The sequence below is a fragment of the Leuciscus leuciscus genome (assembly GCF_965113295.1).
Source record: "Leuciscus leuciscus genome assembly, chromosome: 21".
NCBI classification, from domain to species: domain Eukaryota; kingdom Metazoa; phylum Chordata; class Actinopteri; order Cypriniformes; family Leuciscidae; genus Leuciscus; species Leuciscus leuciscus.
Window position 1 is genome coordinate 5,637,089 of NC_138745.1, and position 20,714 is coordinate 5,657,802.

Genomic DNA, 20,714 nt, shown 5'->3' on the forward strand with positions numbered 1-20,714 from the left:
TGTCATGATCATGTCTCGTTTAGTTTAGTTTAGGGTACGTTTACACGACAACGATGTACTACAACAGAAAATGTTTTTTAGCAACAACGTTGTCAAAATGATCCCTTTTCACACGGATCCGCGAAAATGACCAAAAACGCTGTATTCTGCTGCCAGGCCAGTAGATGGCGATGTCACTTTGAAAAGAAACACTACGCGCCTTTATGAACATGATTTACACAAATTCATGTTTTTGTAGTTTACACAGAGATGATAACGGTAGGCCTATCGTTTTCAAAAACTTAAACTTTGAAACCTGTTTGAATCTGCATTGGATGGATTTTTCAATCCCGCTTCCGCAAGATTATATCGACTGCTTCCACCAAAAATATGTTAGATACAAAATACCATTCCACAATGCCTGCAACATTTTTATTTTATTTTTTTACTGTGAATTTCTGGCAAATCCCAGCTGCCAGCTTGTTTTGTCCTCTGTAAAAAAATATATACTGCAATTTTCAAGACTGTAAAAACCTGTTAATTAATTAATAGTAAATATTGTAAGAAACTGAGAAAAGCTGTAGTGAAATAGATCTAACCTTACATTTCGTATAATTTCACTCAAATACTGTTAAATGTAAAAAAAAAAATAAGTAAACAAATATCTTACAATTTACTGTGAAAAGCTGCAAATTGACATTCCCAGAGTTCCCTGTGTGACACATTTGATGTTATTTAATTTAATTTACTATGTTTCTTCTTAGTTTTCTGTTATCAGTTGTGTACATATGGGTTTAATGTCACATATGATGTTGTTAAAGGAATGTTTATTGCATTGTTTTAGTGTCACGTGTGTTACCATGATGGTGTTTTGTATCTGTGTGCATGTCACTGTGCACCTTATATTATTAATTACCTCAGCTTGTGAAACTTGTGATGAACTTTGATTGACATGCTCTTTACCTCAAGTGTTATTATGGTGGATGTCAGTATATGTAAAAAAATAAAAATCAGATTTTTGTTGCAATATTGCTGTTTTTTCTGTTTGGTCATTATATAGATCAGTGGTTTTAACCTGTAAAGTTTACAGGTTGTTCTATAATTACATTTACGTATTGATTGTATTTTACTGAGCTATTCTGGCAATCATTCTCTCTGTAAAAACGACAGATTTTTTTTTACAGTGTAGCTTATTTATTTAATTGAACAGGATTTTTATTTTTTCAGAAATGTCAAGGTAAGTAGAACAGTTCGTTCACTTTACTTGGTGTCTGAGTCTGATTGTTGAGTATGTCAGGATGACCCCTCCCCCGGTCACTTTCTGACACCATACAAAAGCCCTCATGAGCCGAGCCAGTCAATCAGAGGGAGGAAGATCAGCAAACACACAGAATCTCACTCCAGACTGACTGCAGTACAGGGTAAGCATATTCATATTCATATTCATATTGTCATTCGCTGTTCAAAACAGTGTTTACTTTAACTTTAATGCATTTAATGTATAATGACCTTATGAATAAGCTGATATACATGGTATACTATATGTACTTATGCCTTGGTTGCATCCGCAGTTTTGGACACACACCGATCACAGACAGCTCATCCTAATACACACAGTTATGACTGCATGCATCTTCTTACGGGGAGCCAAAATTGTAAGTATGCTGAATATTTACAGTTACAATCATTAGAAGATGTCAGATTTGTTTTCTTATAGTATTTATTATTTCATCATCATCCCATCTTATGGAACACAGTCCAGACTAATTGTGTTTATAGAAAATTATTTTTTTATTACATTGTCAAAAATGTCCACCAAACTTAAGTTCAGTTGCTGCCTTAAAATTGGAAGAACATCAACTTGGTTGTACAAGTCATTTCAACTTGAATTATATTAAACTAACTTAAAAAGTCGAGCTGAATCTCACATATAACTTATAAATTATTTTGATGAGTTAAAGATGATATCATTTTTATGATGTTCTATTATTATGTTTTTTTTTTTTACGTATTTATATTAATTTTATGGCTAACACTTTATAATAAAGTTTCATTTATCAACCAACTACATACATTAGGTTACATTTAGAACAATGAAAACTACTTAAGTATTTATTAATCTTAGTTAATGTTATTTTCAGCATGTATTAATATTATTAAAATCAAAATTTGTATCTGTTAATATTATTTGTTAATATACCTGTCACCTGACCTATTTTTATTAACTATCATTAACAAAGATTAATAAATCATCTAACAAATGTATTGTATTGTTAGTTAATGCATAAACTAACTTTACTAATGGAACCTTATTGTAAAGTGTTACCTTTTTTATTATGAAACAAAAGTCTAAATATGAGGGGGGAGGGGGGGGGGAACATAACTGCTGTATAGAATGCAATTAGAAAATTGTTATTAATAAATTTGTGTTGAATTACTTTATCCCATTTTATTATGTTAGTATATATTTCTTTTAAATGACTTTTATTTAATTTGGTAACACTTTACAACAAAGTCCCATTAGTTAACTTCAGTTAATGCATCAACTTACAATGAGCTACAATATATATTTGTAACAGTTTTTATTTATCTTTGTTAACGTCCGTTAATTCAAATGTAACTGTTCTTTGTTAGTTCAGGTTTACTCAGGTCCAATAAATAATATTAACAGATACAACTTTTGATTTTAATAATCTATTGGGAAAGGTTGAATTTAACATTAACTGAGATTAATAGATGTTTTAGAATTTTAGTTCATGTAAACTGATGTAGTTACACCTTATTGTTAAGTGAAAAAAATTGTTTTTATTATGTTTCTTAGTTTTTTATAATAGTTTTAGTATGAAACAAGTCTCCAAATATAAGAAAAACAGAATGCTGTGCAATCAGAAAATTTTCATTTATGGATTTGTGTTGTATTAAATGATTGTCTGTGTTTGGCCTGATTCAGCAGACACATCATCATATTCAGCCCCACTAAATCAGCTGGGGTATTAATCTGCCATCACACTAAACCCTTAGTCACATTCAGCCGATAAACCCTCGAATTCATATTAAATGGGAAGAACGTGCCATTGAGTGTATCTTCTTAATGAGATATATTACAATGTTCTGTGACTACTTTAAAAAGCACTTTTGTCATTATCAAACTGGGGTTTAAAATAAGCCTTTTAGATTAATCAGAAAAAAAGAAAAAAAAAATCTAAATAGAGACCAGGACGTCCAGACGACGTTTGAGAGGATTAACTACCTGTCATTTTGGTTTTGCAGGACAGAGAATTGGCAGATGATGAAATTGAAGGTAAACACACCTGTCAGTTGTGATATGTGGATATTCTACTGTCAAAGCTTAAACTGAAGTATGCAAACAAATTATAGATATTACAAATTATTATATAATATGTCATTTTATTAAGACACATTATTTTACGGACACATTTTTGGGGACTTTTTCAGTGAGAAGAAATATTGAGAAACATTGCAGATTTTTTTTATTATTTACTTATTTATTCATTCTAATGAATAGCTTTTATTACTGGAATATAAAGTGTGCTGTTTATACACTGATAAGGTTCCAAAAGGAGGATCTTGCAGTGATGCCATGTAACATTTTTGGCTCCCTAAAGAACCTTTAAGTGAACAGTTTTGAAAAAGACCATGTCGTCCTTATGCTGCGTTCACACTAGACTTTGAGCTCACGAAATTTCCACATCAGAGTTTACCGAGCCGAGTCCTGCACATGACATGCGGACATATAATCGTGACCATGCACATCGTAATAATTAATTCCCATGATTTAACTAATTCCCTAATTTTACTAAATCATGGCAACATTCTGATGATTTTGTTCCCTTGATTTAGTTCAATCAAAACGAGGGATCGAATTAGTTCAACGTCAACGTGGCTAAGATTTACTAAAACAAGGGGACGATTTAAAGGCAGGGTATAGGCGATTTTTTTCAAGAAAAATTTTTTGTAATGCTTGTTGAAAGTCTCTTCACATAGCAATCATTAAGTAAAATGGTCTAAAGATATTTATATTATTAATCATATATCTTCTGTGAAAGTCTCAGGATCAAAAAATGTTCGTCCAATCATTGCATTTGGTTCGTACGATGTCATACCTGCCTGTCAACGTATATTTATTTCCATACCTCGGCGCACTTGCTCGCAGACATCACACGTCATCAGCGTGTTTCATGCTATGCAGAGTTAGACAGACGTCAGTCACCGAGCGCCGCAAACGAAACAACAGCCGCCTTTTACAGTTCCTCCTGTTCCAAAACAACAAGCTTCTGCTGCGTTCACCCTATAACTACCGTAATTAAGAGATGGAAACCTGTGATGTTATACTCGGAGCGGTTCATGTCCTCAGACTCGGATTTATGCGTTTCTAAGTCAACACTATCAACTCTGAACTTAATCTGCAGCAGTCGGGTGGTACAAGTCAGGGCTCTTTAAATAGTTTACGGTCATTATTATTATTGTAATGTAATGTGCTTTAAGACATTTAACGCTGTCTTTGCTGTACACTATCATGTGTTTAGAAGCAGGCATGGCTTTGGAGACGCTCTGAAGGGAGGGTGGGATCTTATGCTTTCAAAGCTAGCTTGCTATTGCTAGCCTGTCCGAAATTACTTATCTAATTACCTACCCTGGGAACAAATTCTTAAATCGTGGCCACAATATATATATATTTTTGTCCGCATGGCATGTGCAGGGCTCTGTATTAACGTACCGAAATGTGAAACTTCTTCACACGAGCTTGTGTTTCCAGTATTCAGCATTCATATGCGCATGAATGGAATTCAAGGGAATGAAAAGTGTTGTGTGACGCCACATAGTGTGAAGAACATTTTAATAATCTAAAGAACCTTTTTCCACTATAAAGAACCTTTTGTGGAATGGAAAGGTTCCATGGATTTCAAAGGTTCTTTATGGAACCAATTAAAGGACCTTTATTTTTAAGAGTGAACTTGATGACTCTTTCTTTGTTCTCAGAGCTGAGAGAGGCATTCAATGAATTTGATAAAGATAAAGATGGTCTTATTAGCTGTAAGGACCTGGGAAACCTGATGAGGACGATGGGTTATATGCCAACCGAGATGGAGCTGATCGAGTTGGGCCAGAACATCAACATGAATTGTAAGAGGCATAAAGAGTGTTTTTCTCTATCAAGCATCCCAGACAGCAGTATAGTGTCGGCCCAGGTTCGGGCCACATCTGGTACATGTGGATTTCACGCGTAATGCTGGGTACACACCAAAAGATAATCGGGCTGATTTTGGGCCGATTTCTCCCCTTCCGACAATCCTAGCTATGTCCCGATTATCTTGATGGTTTAACAGATTATTTTATCAGATTTTCCCTTGGTGTGAGGTGTGTTAAGAGTGTCCGAACCTGCTCGGAAGAACGTCGGAGCCGCTCCGATCGCGAATCGTAAATATTAAACATGTTTAATATTTACGATCAGAAATCCTGATGTGTGGGGGGAACTCCGAGGACAAACACGCGCACGCTCTGGAGATTATCACGTGAAACGAAACAATATCCAATCAGAAAGCGAGATGATGGAAGACACGGTCATTCACACACACACACACACACACACACACACACACACACACACACACACACACACACACACACACTTGCAGGAAGCTTAATGTTAAGATTTAGTATTCATAAGTGTAAATTTCGAGGAAACAAGCCTTTGTTTTTCATTTTAAGAGCAGAAATTTTACAATTTTACAATAAACAAATACAATGTTTACAATCTGTAAACATTTTCAAATTTTTGTTTAACTTTTAAGTTTGTCACTGTTTATGTATATGTATTTTTATGTTTGTTTATCGGCTTTACTCTTTGTACCCCCCTGACTGTAATTGTATAATTCTTAAAATCAATAAAAAAAAAATAAAAAAAGAAGCTGAGTGTTAAGGGTTCAGTGAGGTTCTATAGACTAGAGGGATTAAATAACTTTTTCTAAAGAGACAATAAAGACAATAAAGAATGAATATATTTCCGCATAAAAGGTTATATATAATGGTAGGTACAATGGTTTTTTCACGTGAATTTTCTGTGAAAATCATTCCAAACACTATCGCAATTTCTTCCTGCATATCGTCCGTCATGCTTATTCTGAAGTCTCACGATATTTTGCGAGATTTCCTGTGTTCATAGTCGAGACTCTGGTTGAAAATCTGTTTGTGTGTGGTGTGCTGTCTTTGTCACATCATGGCACACCACACACTATAGGAGCAAAACGCTTAAATCTAGGATTTTTTGTCCTCATGTTTGTGGTCTGTCACATTTTGAAAATCTTATAAGATGTAAAAAATCTTTTGGTGTGTACCCAGCATAACAGATCTAGGACGACACTATGTTGCTGTCTGGCTTAAATTCAAAGTACTGGCATGATTGTTTTGCATACGATATTAGCAAAACATTAATACACCTGCAAAAAAAGTAAAGGAAAACATGTTTATCTATTTGTAATCTGTTTTCACTTTCTTTTTGTCTCAGTGGGAGGGAGGGTAGACTTTGAAGACTTTGTGGAGTTAATGACCCCAAAGCTTTTGGCAGAAACAGCAGGCATGATTGGTGTGAAGGAACTGCGAGATGCTTTCAAAGAGGTGAGAAGACAAACTAAAGAGAAACATGTGTCTGTTGATGCACAATGACGAGCAATTAAGGTATTTTGTGGATTCACCCAAACAGAAGGCGTCGAAACTCTCACCTGGCTTCAGCAAACTCCATTTGACCTGTTACCATAATGTTATCTCTCATCTTAGCGGGTGGGAGGAGGATGAAGTCCTTAGTTAATGAACTAAATTTGCTCTGGATGGAAAGCAGATCAGTGGTTCTCAGTTGGTGGGTTGTGATCCAAGTATAGAGTACATGTGTGTTCTTCAGAGGTCACGGCCAGCGTAAATGCAAATATCATTGAGAACCACTGTGCTAAACAACATCTGTATTTTCACATAAATTCTGTTTCTTTTTCCCATCTACAGTTTGACATGGATGGCGATGGCTCGATCACTACTGAGGAACTGAGAAGTGCTATGAGTAAATTACTGGGAGAACACATGAACCACAGAGAGATTGACGCTGTCGTCCAAGAGGCCGACAATAATGGCGACGGTACAGTAGATTTTGAAGGTGAGAAATGACACACATTTTCATTGCACGACATGCTAGACAAATCAAGCCTTTATAGACTCCTCACACTTCCTACACATTTACGTGTGAAATGCTTTTCTGCTTGTTTTTGCAGAATTTGTGAAGATGTTGTCAAGCTGCTGAGAAAATCATCTTCTTCTGGATGCTGCAGATACATAAAACATCCATAAAGCAAAATGATTGCACACAAGACAGCATATGCATGGACGTAGTAAATATAACAGAAATGTACAGAAAGACCCCCCCACAAACTATGCAAAAATCTCAAGCTTTCAATGCAATACTAAGTTATTGATCTTAGAACTATATTCACAATATTTATCTGAAATTATATATACAATAATATCATCTTTACGTTATTTTTAAATGATATTTCCTCAATAAAATACAAAATGATGAAATAAATGACATGGAGTGATGTTTCTTTTTTTGTGTATGTCAATGTGAGCTTTCTTGAGCACTCAAAAATCCAAAAAGAAGAAAGAAACCGCATACTTCCCCACTAATAGGTGAAAAACAGTATGTGACGAGAGTAGTAAGTCTGAATCCACAGTCCTCATAAAAGGGTATCCGGAGAACCTACTTCTTCTGGCATGATTCTGAAGTGTGCATACGATGGACACTTAACTTAACCATGGGAGAGGATCTATGAATGGCTGTGAAGTGACGCAAATGACTCACATGATAATGACAACATGGCGAATGTAGTACGTCCATTACATTCATTCTACACACAATCATACTATATAAAACAGACTTTTTTTTTTAGCAGTCGCAAAGTATCACAGCATGAGTTCTGTCTCCTAATCTTTATGCCTGAGACCTTCAGATTAAGAGACTCTCATCTGGACTTCAGTTCCGCACGGTCCGCTGTCGTTGACAACATCATTTTTATGAATGATGCAAGATCCTGTAGGCTTCCTGTTGCCAGATATCTCCATTAATCTGTCATTTCTCAAAAAAAAAAAAAAAAAAAAAAAACTGAAACAAGCATGTAATCTATGCACTGGGCTGCTGCCGAGAGCAGATGGTGAAGATTAGAAATCACTTTTAAGAGAAACTTTCTTTGGAAGATTAGAGGGGATAATGGAAGGATGATGTGATGTGAGGAGCTGAAAGATTTTGGACTGTTTATGAGCGATAACCCCCCCTAGGGTAAACAGAACCAACAGATATCATTAATGTCAATATTTTAATGTACAACATAATTTGGGAATTTAGTCTGAGTCAAAGGGGAATCAAATGGCCAAATCCTGACTGACGAGAGGTGGAGCTGGGGAGGGAGGAGGGTAATTCGCTCCCGAGAACGCGATAGCTGTTGATAATACTGAAGGAGCTTATGTGAATGCTGTGATATGCGTCGTATTCCTATAGGCAGACGTGGATCAGCTGAGAGTCAGCTGATGCGAGCTTGACAAACGTGACCAGCCAGAACTTGATATTATGCAAGGACACCTTAAAGGGTCAGTTCACCCAAAAATTAAAATTCTGTCAGTAATTACTCACCCTCATGTTGTTCCAACCCTGTAAGACTTTTGTTCATCTTCGGAACACAAATCAAGATATTTTTGATGAAATCTGAGAGCTGTCTCACTCCTTCATAGGCTGCTAAGTAATTTAATTTTGCCGGACCAGAAAAGTTAGTAAAGACATCGTTAAAATAGTCCAAATGACTACAGTGGCTCAACCTTAAGTTTATCAAGCGACGAGAATACTTTTTGTGCGCAAAACCCCCCCAAAAATAACGACTTTATTCAACTACTGATGTTCTTCTGTGTGTTCCTCTGAGTGAGTTCACGAGACGCCTCGACACATGAGCGAGAACTGAGAAGATGACGCTCACGATCATTTGATGGGAAAGTGTGAAAGGTAAGCTATTCATTTTGCAGCATTGGTAAGGCACTTTTACGTTTTCTCGTTGGTATCTCACGATTCGGACATCCAGGAAATGCACACTTTAGAACCATTTTAAACACTCCATCGAGACCCGTCTGCGTCATCTTCTCAGTTCTCGCGCATGCGTCGAGGCGTCTCGTGAACTCACTCAGAGGAACACACACAAGAAAATCAATAGTTGAATAAAGTCGTTATTTTTGTTTGTTTTTAGCGCACAAAAAGTATTCTCGTCGCTTGATAAACTTAAGGTTGAGCCACTGTCACTTGGACTATTTTAACAATGTCTTTACTAACTTTCTGGGCCGTCAAAATGAAATTACCAAGAAGCCTAGAAGGAGTGAGACAGCTCTCAGATTTCATAAAAAATATCTTAATTTGTGTTCCGAAGATGAACGAAAGTCTTACGGGGTTGAAACAACATGAGGGAGAGTAATTACTGACAGAATTTTCATTTTTGGGTGAAAATAAATAAAACAAACCCTTTAAAATAAAGTGTAATTCAATGTAGTTATCTTTTATTAATAAATAGACCCTTCTAGAGTACAGTAACAAATGTTTTGCTAAATGTTAGTTAATACATTAACTAATGTTAACAAATGAAACCTTGTTGTAAGTGTTACCCAGTAAGCTTGTAACATTTATGACCAATACTGATTTATGCATTTTATTTTTGAAGATAAATAGACTGGCATAGAAAATAAATAAATAAACAAACAAACAAACAAACAAACAAACAAATAAATAAATAATTAAATAGATAGATAGATAGAAAGATAGATAGATAGATAGATAGATAGATAGATAGATAGATAGATAGATAGATAGATAGATAGATAGATAGATAGATAGATAGATAGATAGATACAAACTACCAAACCTTGTTCATTATTATAATTATCATTATTAACGAGTTTTACATATTCCATCAAGACATTGAAGATCGATCTGTTTCAACATTGAAAAGTCGTAATTAGACGTTGAAGATTTACGTCTATTCAACGTCTAATAGACGACTTTTTGCTAGCTGGGCTGACACAGAGCTCATGAAAATCAGAAACAGAAGAGAGGATGCCGCGGGATTAGCAAATGCTTTAAAATCCCAAAACATCCTGGATCAGCCTGAGAGAGAGAGAGAACAAGGGAGAAGGATATAAAGAAAGGGATCAATGTAATTACACACAACAAATATGATAAAACTTTGACACTGTTGCATGAGCAGCTAAACTGCAGCTGAACAGCTTGAGATTGCAGATTTAGAAAACCAAAAATCTATGAAATCAAATATAGATGCTTAAAATACATCATTAGAAAAAGACATTATTTCAGTATTTGTGGTCATCTCAAGTTGTTGTGTTTTCAAAGTCACTTCCCTGCTGTTGTTACCATAGAAATATATTTACATAGATTCTTCATTAGCGGGCGTTTCAATGGGCCGCTATAGCCGTCCGCTAATATTGAAACGGTCAGAGCCGATCCGTGAACATTCGAGAGCAAGTTGACTGAGCGTCTGCAACATTAGTATATATTTCTGCAATAGACTAAAATAAAATATTGGCCCAGTTTCACAGACAGGGTTTAGATTAAAGGGATACTTCACCGATTAGCATTAAAGGGATAGTTCACTTTGAAATTAAATTTTGGTATGTTTTAGCTTACCTCAAGGGCATCCAAGATGTAGGTGTCTTTTTTTCCGCAGTAGTTTCAATTTTGATATTTTTAGGTCAAACCGTTCTTGTCTGTCAGTCATATAATGCAGGTCGATGGTCACCACCTGAAAGAGCATGCACAGAGTCCAAATTAAAACAAGTCCCCATCGTCCAAATTAAACAATTCCCCATCGTAAGTACACATTGATGGCCTAAGACACGAAACGAGCGGTTTGTGTGAGAAAACGAACAGTATTTATATCGTTTTTACCTCTTGTACACAGCCACGTCCAAGTGATCTGAGAGCGCGGGCGGGTATAGATATATACAATAGAAGTTGCCTTGGCTACGGCAGTTCATTGGAACGAAACCGTAGCCAAGGCGACCGCCCTGGAACCGTCCGCCCTGGTCGCCTGCACAGCCTGCGTCTCCAGGTCCTCTTCCGCTCTACGGGCCTGGCCCTCCATCCCGCCCCCGGGTCCGCCTCCGCTCCACCACCCTCCTGGACAGTTTTGGGAGCGTCTGGAATCCGCTCCTTAAAGGGGGGGCTATGTAACGGTCACCAGCTGGAGTGCCCTTGAGAGCCACCAGAGGGCACTCCACATAAGACTATTATCACTCACAAACTACATTTCCCATAACTCACTGCCCGGACTCATCATCACTGATCACATTCACCTGTACCTCATTCACTGATTGCATTCACCTGTATCTCATCCTGTTAGTCTCAGTCTATTTATACCATGTTCATTCATTCACTCACCGCAAAGTCTTGTTTTAGTGTTACACTGCATTTCTGAGCATTCTCTTGGTTTTCTTGTCTCTTGGTTTTTTCGATATCTTGCCCTGTTCCCTGGATTACTCTCTTGCCTCTGGTCCCTGCCTGTTTTGTTTGTTTCTTTGTTTGTTTCTTTGTTTGGACTGCCTATCTGTGTATGACCCTTGCCTGTACATTGGATTACGCCTCTGGATTGCCCTCAAATAAAGCTGCATTTGGATCTAAACCTTCGTGTCTCGGAGCAGTTCGTAACACCCTGAGACGAGAGATTTCTGTATTGTGTGTCTGGAAAAAAACCTCCAATGACGCAAAAATCGTCATTTAGCTCATCTGAGGCTTTTCTGTCCAGAGGCGAGAGACTCCAGCCAGTAGGAGGAGCTCGTTCCGCATGTCTTCAACCCGCCCATAGGGGGATCTCACAATAAAACGCTGTCTTTTCAGTTTCGACTTAACTAGTAGCCTAGTTGCATCATTTCTTCGGATACTGCCCTCTGTAACCGGTAGGCGTGGCTTGGGCGTGGCCTCGTAGGGCAGCGAAGCAAGTGCATTCTGGGAGTTGTAGTCTTTCATCCACATGAGCCAAAAATACATTTTCTGGCTTTTCTCAGTCTAGAAGGCACCAACTTCTAAAATAATTGCACATTTCTACTACATAAATGACCCAATTTAAATACACATTCATCTTTCCAGCGGTGAAATATCCCTTTAAGCAAGAATTAGACCTTAGTTCAATTAGAGTATAGCTTTCATAAATGTTGCTTGGAAAAAAAACATTACTTGCATTTTGAGACAAAACAATGGCACTGACATATTTTAAGATTTGTCAATGCAAGTCGCTTTCATTTAAAACAGCTCAAACATGCATTTTAGTCTGGGGCTAGACTTAAGTCGTGTCTGTGAAATCGGGGGAAACACAAACTAACACATTCTCGCCTGCATGTGAAAGGTTATCACATTTCTTCGGGAATTTAAATATTGGTGGTTTCACAACCAGAAGCTGTGCAATGTTGTGGCATCATTGATTCTTACTGTGAGTGATGACAACTTGACCGTTTCAAGATGGTGGGCGCCGACATGCGTGTCTGAAGCGGTCGAATGTGGCATCTACATATAAATATCTATGGTTGTTACTGTCAGTTTTGTGAAAGGGAAAGAAGATTTCAAGTAGACAGACTCTGGAATAATTAAGATTTTATATGTTTTTATAATTCTCCTCTGCTCACTGAGGCTGCATTTATTTGATGAAAAATACAGTAAAACAATAATATTGTGAATATTACAAATTTAAAATAGCTGTTTTTATTTTAATACATTTTAGAATGTAATATGTTCCTGTGATACAAAGCTGCAATGTCAGCAGTCATTATTTCGTTTAGATTTTGTGCTGCATTTTCAGTTTTGCTGCTTAATATTTTTGTAAAAACTGTGATAAAAAATAAATAAATCAGGGTTCTTTGATGAATAGAAAATTTTAAAAAACATGCAATCATTTGAAATATATTTTTTTGTAGGTGGTTATTGCCCAGAATATCTCGATCTGACCAAACACAGATGTCCAGAATCCTCTGTTGCAGTCGCATGACAATAGTCGCTGTTGTATTTGCTTGACAGCTGGGAATGAAGGGCTTAGGCCACAAATTACCCAAAATAAACTAACACCCCCTTCCCTCGCACATCATATTACAGAGCACATCTGTCCCGCACAACTGCCCTCCGGCTCAAGTCACGCTGTCCAGTGCCATGGCCAAGATTCATGCCCCAAAAGTGCTAGATTAAAAACTTATATAACACGTATTGGTTTCAGGGTCTGGGATCAGACTTGCAAAGCACAAAATAAGACTACATTTGTGACGCCTTCACCCTTTTGGAACAAAGAAACATTTAAGAAAAACATGTGGTTGTAGAGAATAGAGAATATAATAAAACATCTACAAGAATGCCTCCAGTATAGTGAAAGAAGAGTATGATCGGAGAATGAACCAGCTGAAGGACAGATGCTGGATCTTTCATATGAAAAGGAGAGCTGTAAGAGGGGTGGCAAATGATGTAATGATTATGGCCTCTGGCCCATCATTTCAGTTTTATCCCTGAAACATCCATGACAGGGTGTGTTATCCGCATAAATCTCTCTCTTTCTCTCTTATTCATGATACCGCGGCTTCTGCACAGCAGGTCAGACTTCAGCATTATTGGTTGATCGGGATCATGACCTCTCATTCTAATCAGCTTTTTCATAACACCATGTTTTTTAAAGTCACAAATCCCCAGAGACATGAATTATCAGTAATTATGTAGCACTTATATATGAGAAAAGAATCAGTTTAACAGCATAATATGTAAACCAGGGAGTATTTTAACACGGGGTGAGTTGTAAAAACATTTTTATTGTTAATTTAAATGACACAGCTAATTTAACTTTATTGTTTAATTAATTGCAGTTTCTATTATTGTACCAGATTATGATTTCTTTTATGTACCAGACAGAAATACAGGTGAGGTCAGAGCAGGTTAGAGGAATCGTGCAGATGGAAAAGTACCTGAAAACCTTAAGGAGGGATGGAGGTGGTTGTTATATAAGATGTTTGAGATTTTCCACAAATAGAAAGAAGGCCCAGGGAGAGATGTTTTTAATGGTGGCGATAACATGAGGAGGGGCAAAATAGAAGAGATAGATATGAGGATGCCCATTGGGTACCTAACGATAAGAAAAAGGTATAAGACATGAAGTCTGACCATGGTAAGATGGCCAGCTGGCATCTCACTTTATTGTTTGTTAAATAAAGCAAATTCTTCTGAGACCTGGAACTTCGACTCTGAGAGCTTCCTTTGAGACCTGAACCAAAAAGACTTTGAATTTGGCACAACACTATGCTACATGTTTAAGAAAAAAATAAAATAAATCTAATAAAAAAAATAAAAAAATAAAAAAAACGGAAATCACAATAATATTATAACATTTGTTATCAATCTACATCTCTATAATTGCATTCTTCTATAAGTTTATCTCTGAGGTTTTTCTTTCTTTTATTTATTTATTGCATTCTCCAATAAGGTGGATAAGATGCTCTTGGCGTTCATTAAAAAAAAAACTACAAGAACCAGAATAACAAAATGCGGATGAACGGATATGACGTGTTAAGCAATACTACGTTCTCACGTTCTATCGACTGTCAGCTGCCGCTTTCATTCGCTGTAGGAAGTGACATTTCCAGTGAGTTCTATATTTAATATAACACGTTGTTTAGTTTGTTTAGCTTAATATCAATCTGCAGAGCGCTGTTGATCCTTCTGACCTCTGAGTTTATTGCAGCGCAGTTAATCTGACAATCTTTTTCCGCGTGCAGCTTTCCCTGTAGCAAGCCTATGGTAGCAAGTTAAGTTAACTTACCTGATGATGGCAGTGCAGACTACACATGTGGATACATTACCTATTATTTTATAAATGATAGTGATCAGGAGACATTCAAGGAGCAAATGCCAAACATCTGTATCACATGCATTATATTGATATGTGCTGAGTAAATATTTTCCTTTTTTTTAAAGTTGCAGTCGTGATTTTGTCTTATAGACCCCATGAAAACACAGTTAGAGATTTGTGAAACATTCTGAATACAGGCTCCTAAAAAGTCCTGGAAAACTTGTATTGTATGTTTGGTATTAGAAATAAGTTTCTAAATGTGACATTTATTTTTTCACAGGTTCCTCATGTTCACCAGATGTAGGGAATTTTCTGGAAAACTTCTCCATTTGAGCTGTAGCATTTCCTTCAAACCCAGCAGATCTCTCTGTAGTCCACAGCTTTCTACTTTCCATTTTTCATCCTTGCATTCATTTCTCGCATATTCCCCTGGCCCACGTTTGTCTTTTCAACACCCCCTTCCCGCAAGGTCTAGTTTTCCTTTACTCCAGTCTGATAAAGTTATTCGTAACCTTTCTGGTTCCCCCCATTCTGCTGGACACATGGATTTACAGGGAGTCCTCGAGGTTCTCGAACACCTTGCTCCGCTGTCATTGGCTGAATCGTGGGATAATGTTGGCCTGTTGGTGGAGCCCAGCAAACCACGTCCAGTCAAAACAATCCTGCTAACCAATGACCTGACAACAGCCGTCATGGACGAAGCTGTAGCGATGAACTGCGACCTCATCGTCTCATACCACCCGCCACTCTTTCGACCTTTCAAACGTCTGCTTCAGAAGGACTGGAAGCAGCGGTTGACTATCAGAGCAATAGAGGGCGGCATTGCCATTTTCTCCCCACACACTTCATGGGACAGTGTCGAAGGAGGCGTTAATGATTGGCTAGTTGGAGGAATGGGTAAGAAAGAGCACTTTTGCTGTAGTCTGGGTCAAACAGTCAGAAATTCTTACTTGTGCCTCTGTTCACAGGCAGCGGACAAGTGTCAGTACTGAGTCAAGCCCACTCTAGCGGGCCACAGAAACACAGGCTTGAGTTCTCATCCATGAATAAAGAAGAACTAAACAGCCTTATGGAGCAGCTGAGACACATAGAAGGCAGTGAGACTTTTCAGTGCTCTACAATAAGGTAAGTATACATTTGCAAGTGGTTTTGCTCATGATATGTACGTTAATACATTGGTATCCATTCAAACACTGCTCCATATTCATCTTCAGAAATGAAAGTGGAGGGCAGCAGGTGAATCTAACCTGCAATAGTTCAGCACTAACTTCTGCTGTGCAGATCCTGGTTTCAAATCCACATGCCAGCAAATCCCTGAACATCACACAAGTCCAGCAGGTGAGTGAGTAACCAAGAACACTTTTAGCTCTACAGTTTTCATTTGTTTTTGGTATCCGTCATCTTTGATTCGTCAGAAAGATTTTTATTTATTTTTTTATTAAGAAAAGATGCTTTAAATTGATTAAAAGAGACCGTAAAGACAATTATAATGTTAAAAAAAAAAATTTATATTGCAAATAAATGTTGTTCTTTTGAACCTAATATTCATCAAAGAATCCTGAAAAAAATTTGCACGCTTTCTCTTACTCTAAAAATTCAACATTGATAAAAATAAGAAATGTTTAAGTAGAGCCATGCAGCCATGGTGAGTAGATGAGACTTCTTTCAAAAACGTTTCAACAATCTTATATGACCACAAACTTTTAAATGGTAGTGTATGTCACAGTCAGATGGCACAAACATAACTGTGAACAGAAAATGCTAAAAACAGCCAGCAAAAAATAAGCTAATATTATATATTACATTATAATTGCACAGAACAGATGATGATTCTTGTCCACTGATTATTATACTCAGTTAGAGGAAGGAACTGGCGGAGCTGGCAGAGTACATGACCAAACAAAAACTGAATCAGACACAAATAATAGGCTATAACAAAGCGTTTCATTACATTTTAATATTCTAAACATTGAGGCCCGGTTTCACAGACAGGGCTTAGATTAAGCCTTAGTTCAATTAGGACTTTTAAGTATCTCTTATAAAGGTGTCTTAGAAAAAACATTATCGGTGTGAATCTTAATACAAAAGAATGGCACTGACATATTTTAAGATATGCCAGTGCAAGTCGCTTTCAGTTCAAACATGCATTTTAGTCTGGGACTATAGGCTTAAGCCTTGTCTGTGAAACCAGGGGTGAACCTTTTCTTTGCAAGCAAATAGTAAAAAAGTCATATTTCTAGGACCACATGTTATATACACTTTTAATTTAATTTGATAATTGACATCGTGATATATCATTTTAATTTGATCTGTCTCTGTTTTCTCTTTGTTTCTCTTCTCCAGCCTCCCTTGTTGGGTTGTGGTCAAGGCCGACTCAGTGTTCTGGATAAGCCAGTGTCTGTTTCCACAGCAGTGCAGAAAATGAAGACTCACTTGGGTTTGCCCCATTTGAGACTGGCCCTGGGGGACCAACAAACATTAGGTGGGGTATGAGAGATATCCACCTTGTTTTTAATGTAAGAATGGACCATTTTTACCTTAAACGCAATGCTTCCAGTGTCAGTCGCTTCCAGCTTCAATCCAGAGTGCTGCTTTATTAGGGCTGCCCTCCACTAAAGTTGTTTCTAGTCGCATGTTTATGATATTTAAATACTGAACTATACACTGGGTGGATGGCATCTGAAAATGGTTTGAATTTCAGGGCTGAGAAAGAATATTATGTAACATTGATGACGTTGTTCTACATTACAGAGAAATATTAAACCATAGCATTGAGCCTTTAAGCGCTCAAGTGCACGCATAAAGCTGCTGCAGCGCAACGGCAAAAGTAATGATTATGAAAAAAAACAGATAGGAGACTGTCTGAACATTTAAATAGTTTAATAAATAGTGTTTTCTGAGTCAGTGTCTGCTGCAAAGATGAAGTTGACGCAGTATAGTGGATTTGTTTATTGAGAGAAATACACGTTAAGTTAAACCTGCCATGCAGTAAACCCAATACTAATTTAGCTTCCACACTCCGCATGAACACTTGTATATGCGCCTAATAATAGCGCACATTTATCTAGGTTAATGTTAGAGCAAGTGGCCATGTAAAGTGGCTAATGTTAGGCTACTACTTGCATGTTTCAAATAATAAGCTACGTTTGAGGTCGATCAATGATTGGCGAACTTTTGGATTTCCTGCCTGACACAATTACCACATGGACCAGCCGTGTTAAAGGGATACTTCACCGCTGGAAAGATGAATTTGTATTTAAATTGAGTCATTTATGTAGTAGAAATGTGAAATTATTTTAGAAGTTTGTGCCTTCTAGACTGAGAAAAGCCAGAAAATGTATTTTTGGCTCATGTGGATGAAAGACAACAACTCCCAGAATGCACTTGCTTCGCTGCCCTACGAGGCCACTCCCAAGCCACGCCTACCGGTTACAGAGGGCAGTATCGGGAGAAATGATACAACTAGGCTACTAGTCGACTGGAAACTGAAAAGATGGTGTTTTATGGTGAGATCCCCCTATGGGCGAGTTGAAGACATGCGGAACGAGCTCCTCCTACTGGCTGGAATCTCTCGCCTCTGGACAAAAAAGCCTCTGATGAGCTAAATGACGATTTTTGCGTCTTTGGAGGTTTTTTTCCAGACACACAATACAGAAATCTCTCGTCTCAGGGGGACATGAGGGAGGGAAGCACGGTCATGCGAAAAAACTACCGGGTTTCTACTGATACAAAGCCTAAAGGTCCGTACACACGGGGACGAATTTCGCGCGCGATATTCGCCGACGTTTAACGCCTCGTGACTAAACAAAGGGGCGCCAATGTGAGTGTGCACACCGACGCGAAAAAACGCCACGCGTAAAAGCGTAATTTTTTTTTAAACGCCTCGGGTTCGTTTTTTTGGTTTGACGCGCCGCGTCAAAAACTATCCGACCAATGAGATTGCCGCTTTTGCTCACATGTCTGGAGCTTCTGAAGTTACAGTAAAACACAACTTGGGGGCGCTCAAACACAAAACGGTCTTGCCGAGCACACATACGTAACAGCGAAGAAGATATACGCCAAGTAGCGTCTACACTGCCCATAGACAGACACTGCCGGGAAGAAATGACGAGGAAGATGCAAGGCAAGATGAATGTAGAGCTGCTGGTCTCGTTGGTGTCGGAATAAAGAACTATATGACAAACGCCACAGCGACTACAAACATCTTGATAAAAGAGAACTGTTATGGAGTGGTATTGCAGAGTATAGACTGTTATGGAGTGGTATTGTATTTCTGTTTTACATTAAGCGCCATCTAATGTCAGGGAATGAATTTGCATGTTCACTCGGCTCATCGTCAGCGAAAATCGCTTGGGTGTGAACACAAAAAACGCGTTGAAAAACGCTGGCGAATAACGCGCGCCGATATTCGTCCCGGTGTGTACGGGCCTTAATGCTAATCGGTGAAGTATCCCCTTATTGATCTGGCCGCCATGGAGTGTGGAGGATTTATTTTCTGCAACCAACTAAGTAAAATTTGGTCGGTCATAGACTAACATTTGGTCGACTATTAGGGGGCAGCCCTAGTAATCACATACAAACTGGTTTGTGGCACAAATAGTTTTACCGTTTACTGCACTTAGTTATTACTCTAGTTATTTCCCAATAGTGGCTAATGGAAAATGGAAGTCTCACATTCACAGAAAATAGCTTAACCTCCACCTTGAAAAATAAGAGTCAGACTGAACAGTGGACGTAACGTGTGCGATTATCATCACCTAACGTGATTTATATGATGTGCTAGACTCTATGGTGAAGACGGTGGCAGTATGTGCAGGTTCAGGAGCGTCTGTCATACAGGGAGTAAAAGCAGACCTCTACATCACTGGTATGTCACACACAGCACAGAAACAAACAAATAGCTGATGTTCATCAATTTATTGAAGACCCAGAGTACAAATAATAACAGTACAAAAAATGCACAATTAACCCAAGCTTATTTTTCACATGTTCAGGTGAGATGTCCCATCATGAGGTTCTGGATGCGGCTTCTAAAGGCACGAGTGTGATTCTCAGCGAGCACAGCAACAGCGAGAGAGGCTTCCTGACCGTTTTCAGAGACAGACTGGCGGCACGACTGGGCGACACCGTTACCGTATCGGTTTCTCAAAGAGACCGAGATCCGCTACAGGTGATCTGATCTCAACCAATCACAGCCATTTAGTCATATTGGACTGTATATATGGATGTCACAAGGAATGTTAATTGTCTGACCTTTAGTTTGTAAATGCAAATGTAACATTGTCCTGTAAACAAGCAAAATAAACTGTCCTGTCCAGCCTACTGTATCATATTTGATACGCACGTTTATATTGCTTCTAAATGATCAAAATGATCAAAACTTTGTTTTTCTGCTGAAAAACCTATTGCACACAGTACTACATGCTTTCTGTCGTCTGATAGTTTATGCTTTTTTAGTAAGTAACTTCAGATGTCTTTGCTGTGGAATCTTAAATGATTTTTATAAAGTAAACCTAAGAATAATGTTTACATTGTTAGTAATATTTCAAGATGAACACTTGCTGGACTGAAGCAGCTTAGGTTTGCTTGATTATCCTAACATATATATGTTTTAGAAAAATCTATGAAATGTATCAAATATGATACATCAGGCTTTTTAGGAAAGTTTATGTGGAAAGAAAAACCCCTCAATCATCATTTTTAGCATTGCATTATATTTTTGCCCCTAAAACACAATTTTTTAATTCACTGAATTGAACTAAAAAGCTCCTCACTCACGTCTCATGCTCAGTTTGTTTTCACATGGCCCGCTAT

At 37.8% G+C, this 20,714-nt stretch overlaps 2 protein-coding genes across 2 annotated transcripts; both read left to right on the top strand.

Moving 5' to 3' along the window:
• Positions 1-1,019: 1,019 nt before the first annotated feature.
• Positions 1,020-7,550, top strand: cabp5a (calcium binding protein 5a). The gene is made up of 7 exons (XM_082152211.1): positions 1,020-1,400; positions 1,551-1,634; positions 3,250-3,280; positions 4,981-5,124; positions 6,506-6,615; positions 6,994-7,141; positions 7,257-7,550. The coding sequence occupies exons 2-7, from the start codon at positions 1,599-1,601 to the stop codon at positions 7,283-7,285; spliced, it is 498 nt and encodes a 165-aa protein (XP_082008337.1). The 5' UTR covers positions 1,020-1,400; positions 1,551-1,598; the 3' UTR covers positions 7,286-7,550.
• A 7,050-nt stretch (positions 7,551-14,600) lies between these two features.
• Positions 14,601-20,227, top strand: nif3l1 (NIF3 NGG1 interacting factor 3-like 1). Its single transcript, XM_082152149.1, has 7 exons — positions 14,601-14,693; positions 15,181-15,797; positions 15,869-16,025; positions 16,115-16,238; positions 17,244-17,382; positions 19,684-19,767; positions 19,895-20,227. Exons 2-7 carry the CDS (start codon positions 15,188-15,190, stop codon positions 20,077-20,079), a joined length of 1,299 nt encoding a protein of 432 aa, XP_082008275.1. The 5' UTR covers positions 14,601-14,693; positions 15,181-15,187; the 3' UTR covers positions 20,080-20,227.
• Positions 20,228-20,714: the final 487 nt, after the last annotated feature.

What these genes read in the sequence shown, in the direction of transcription:
- cabp5a (XM_082152211.1), top strand. Translation starts at nt 1,599, where the DNA reads ATGACTGCATGCATCTTCTTACGGGGAGCCAAAATT. An exon ending in TCTTACGGGGAGCCAAAATT is followed by an intron (nt 1,635 to 3,249) that starts GTAAGTATGCTG and finishes TTGGTTTTGCAG; the next exon opens with GACAGAGAATTGGCAGATGA. An exon ending in TGCGAGATGCTTTCAAAGAG is followed by an intron (nt 6,616 to 6,993) that starts GTGAGAAGACAA and finishes TCCCATCTACAG; the next exon opens with TTTGACATGGATGGCGATGG.
- nif3l1 (XM_082152149.1), top strand. Translation starts at nt 15,188, where the DNA reads ATGTTCACCAGATGTAGGGAATTTTCTGGAAAACTTCTCCATTTGAGC. An exon ending in ACATCACACAAGTCCAGCAG is followed by an intron (nt 16,239 to 17,243) that starts GTGAGTGAGTAA and finishes TCTCTTCTCCAG; the next exon opens with CCTCCCTTGTTGGGTTGTGG. An exon ending in GGGGGACCAACAAACATTAG is followed by an intron (nt 17,383 to 19,683) that starts GTGGGGTATGAG and finishes ATGATGTGCTAG; the next exon opens with ACTCTATGGTGAAGACGGTG.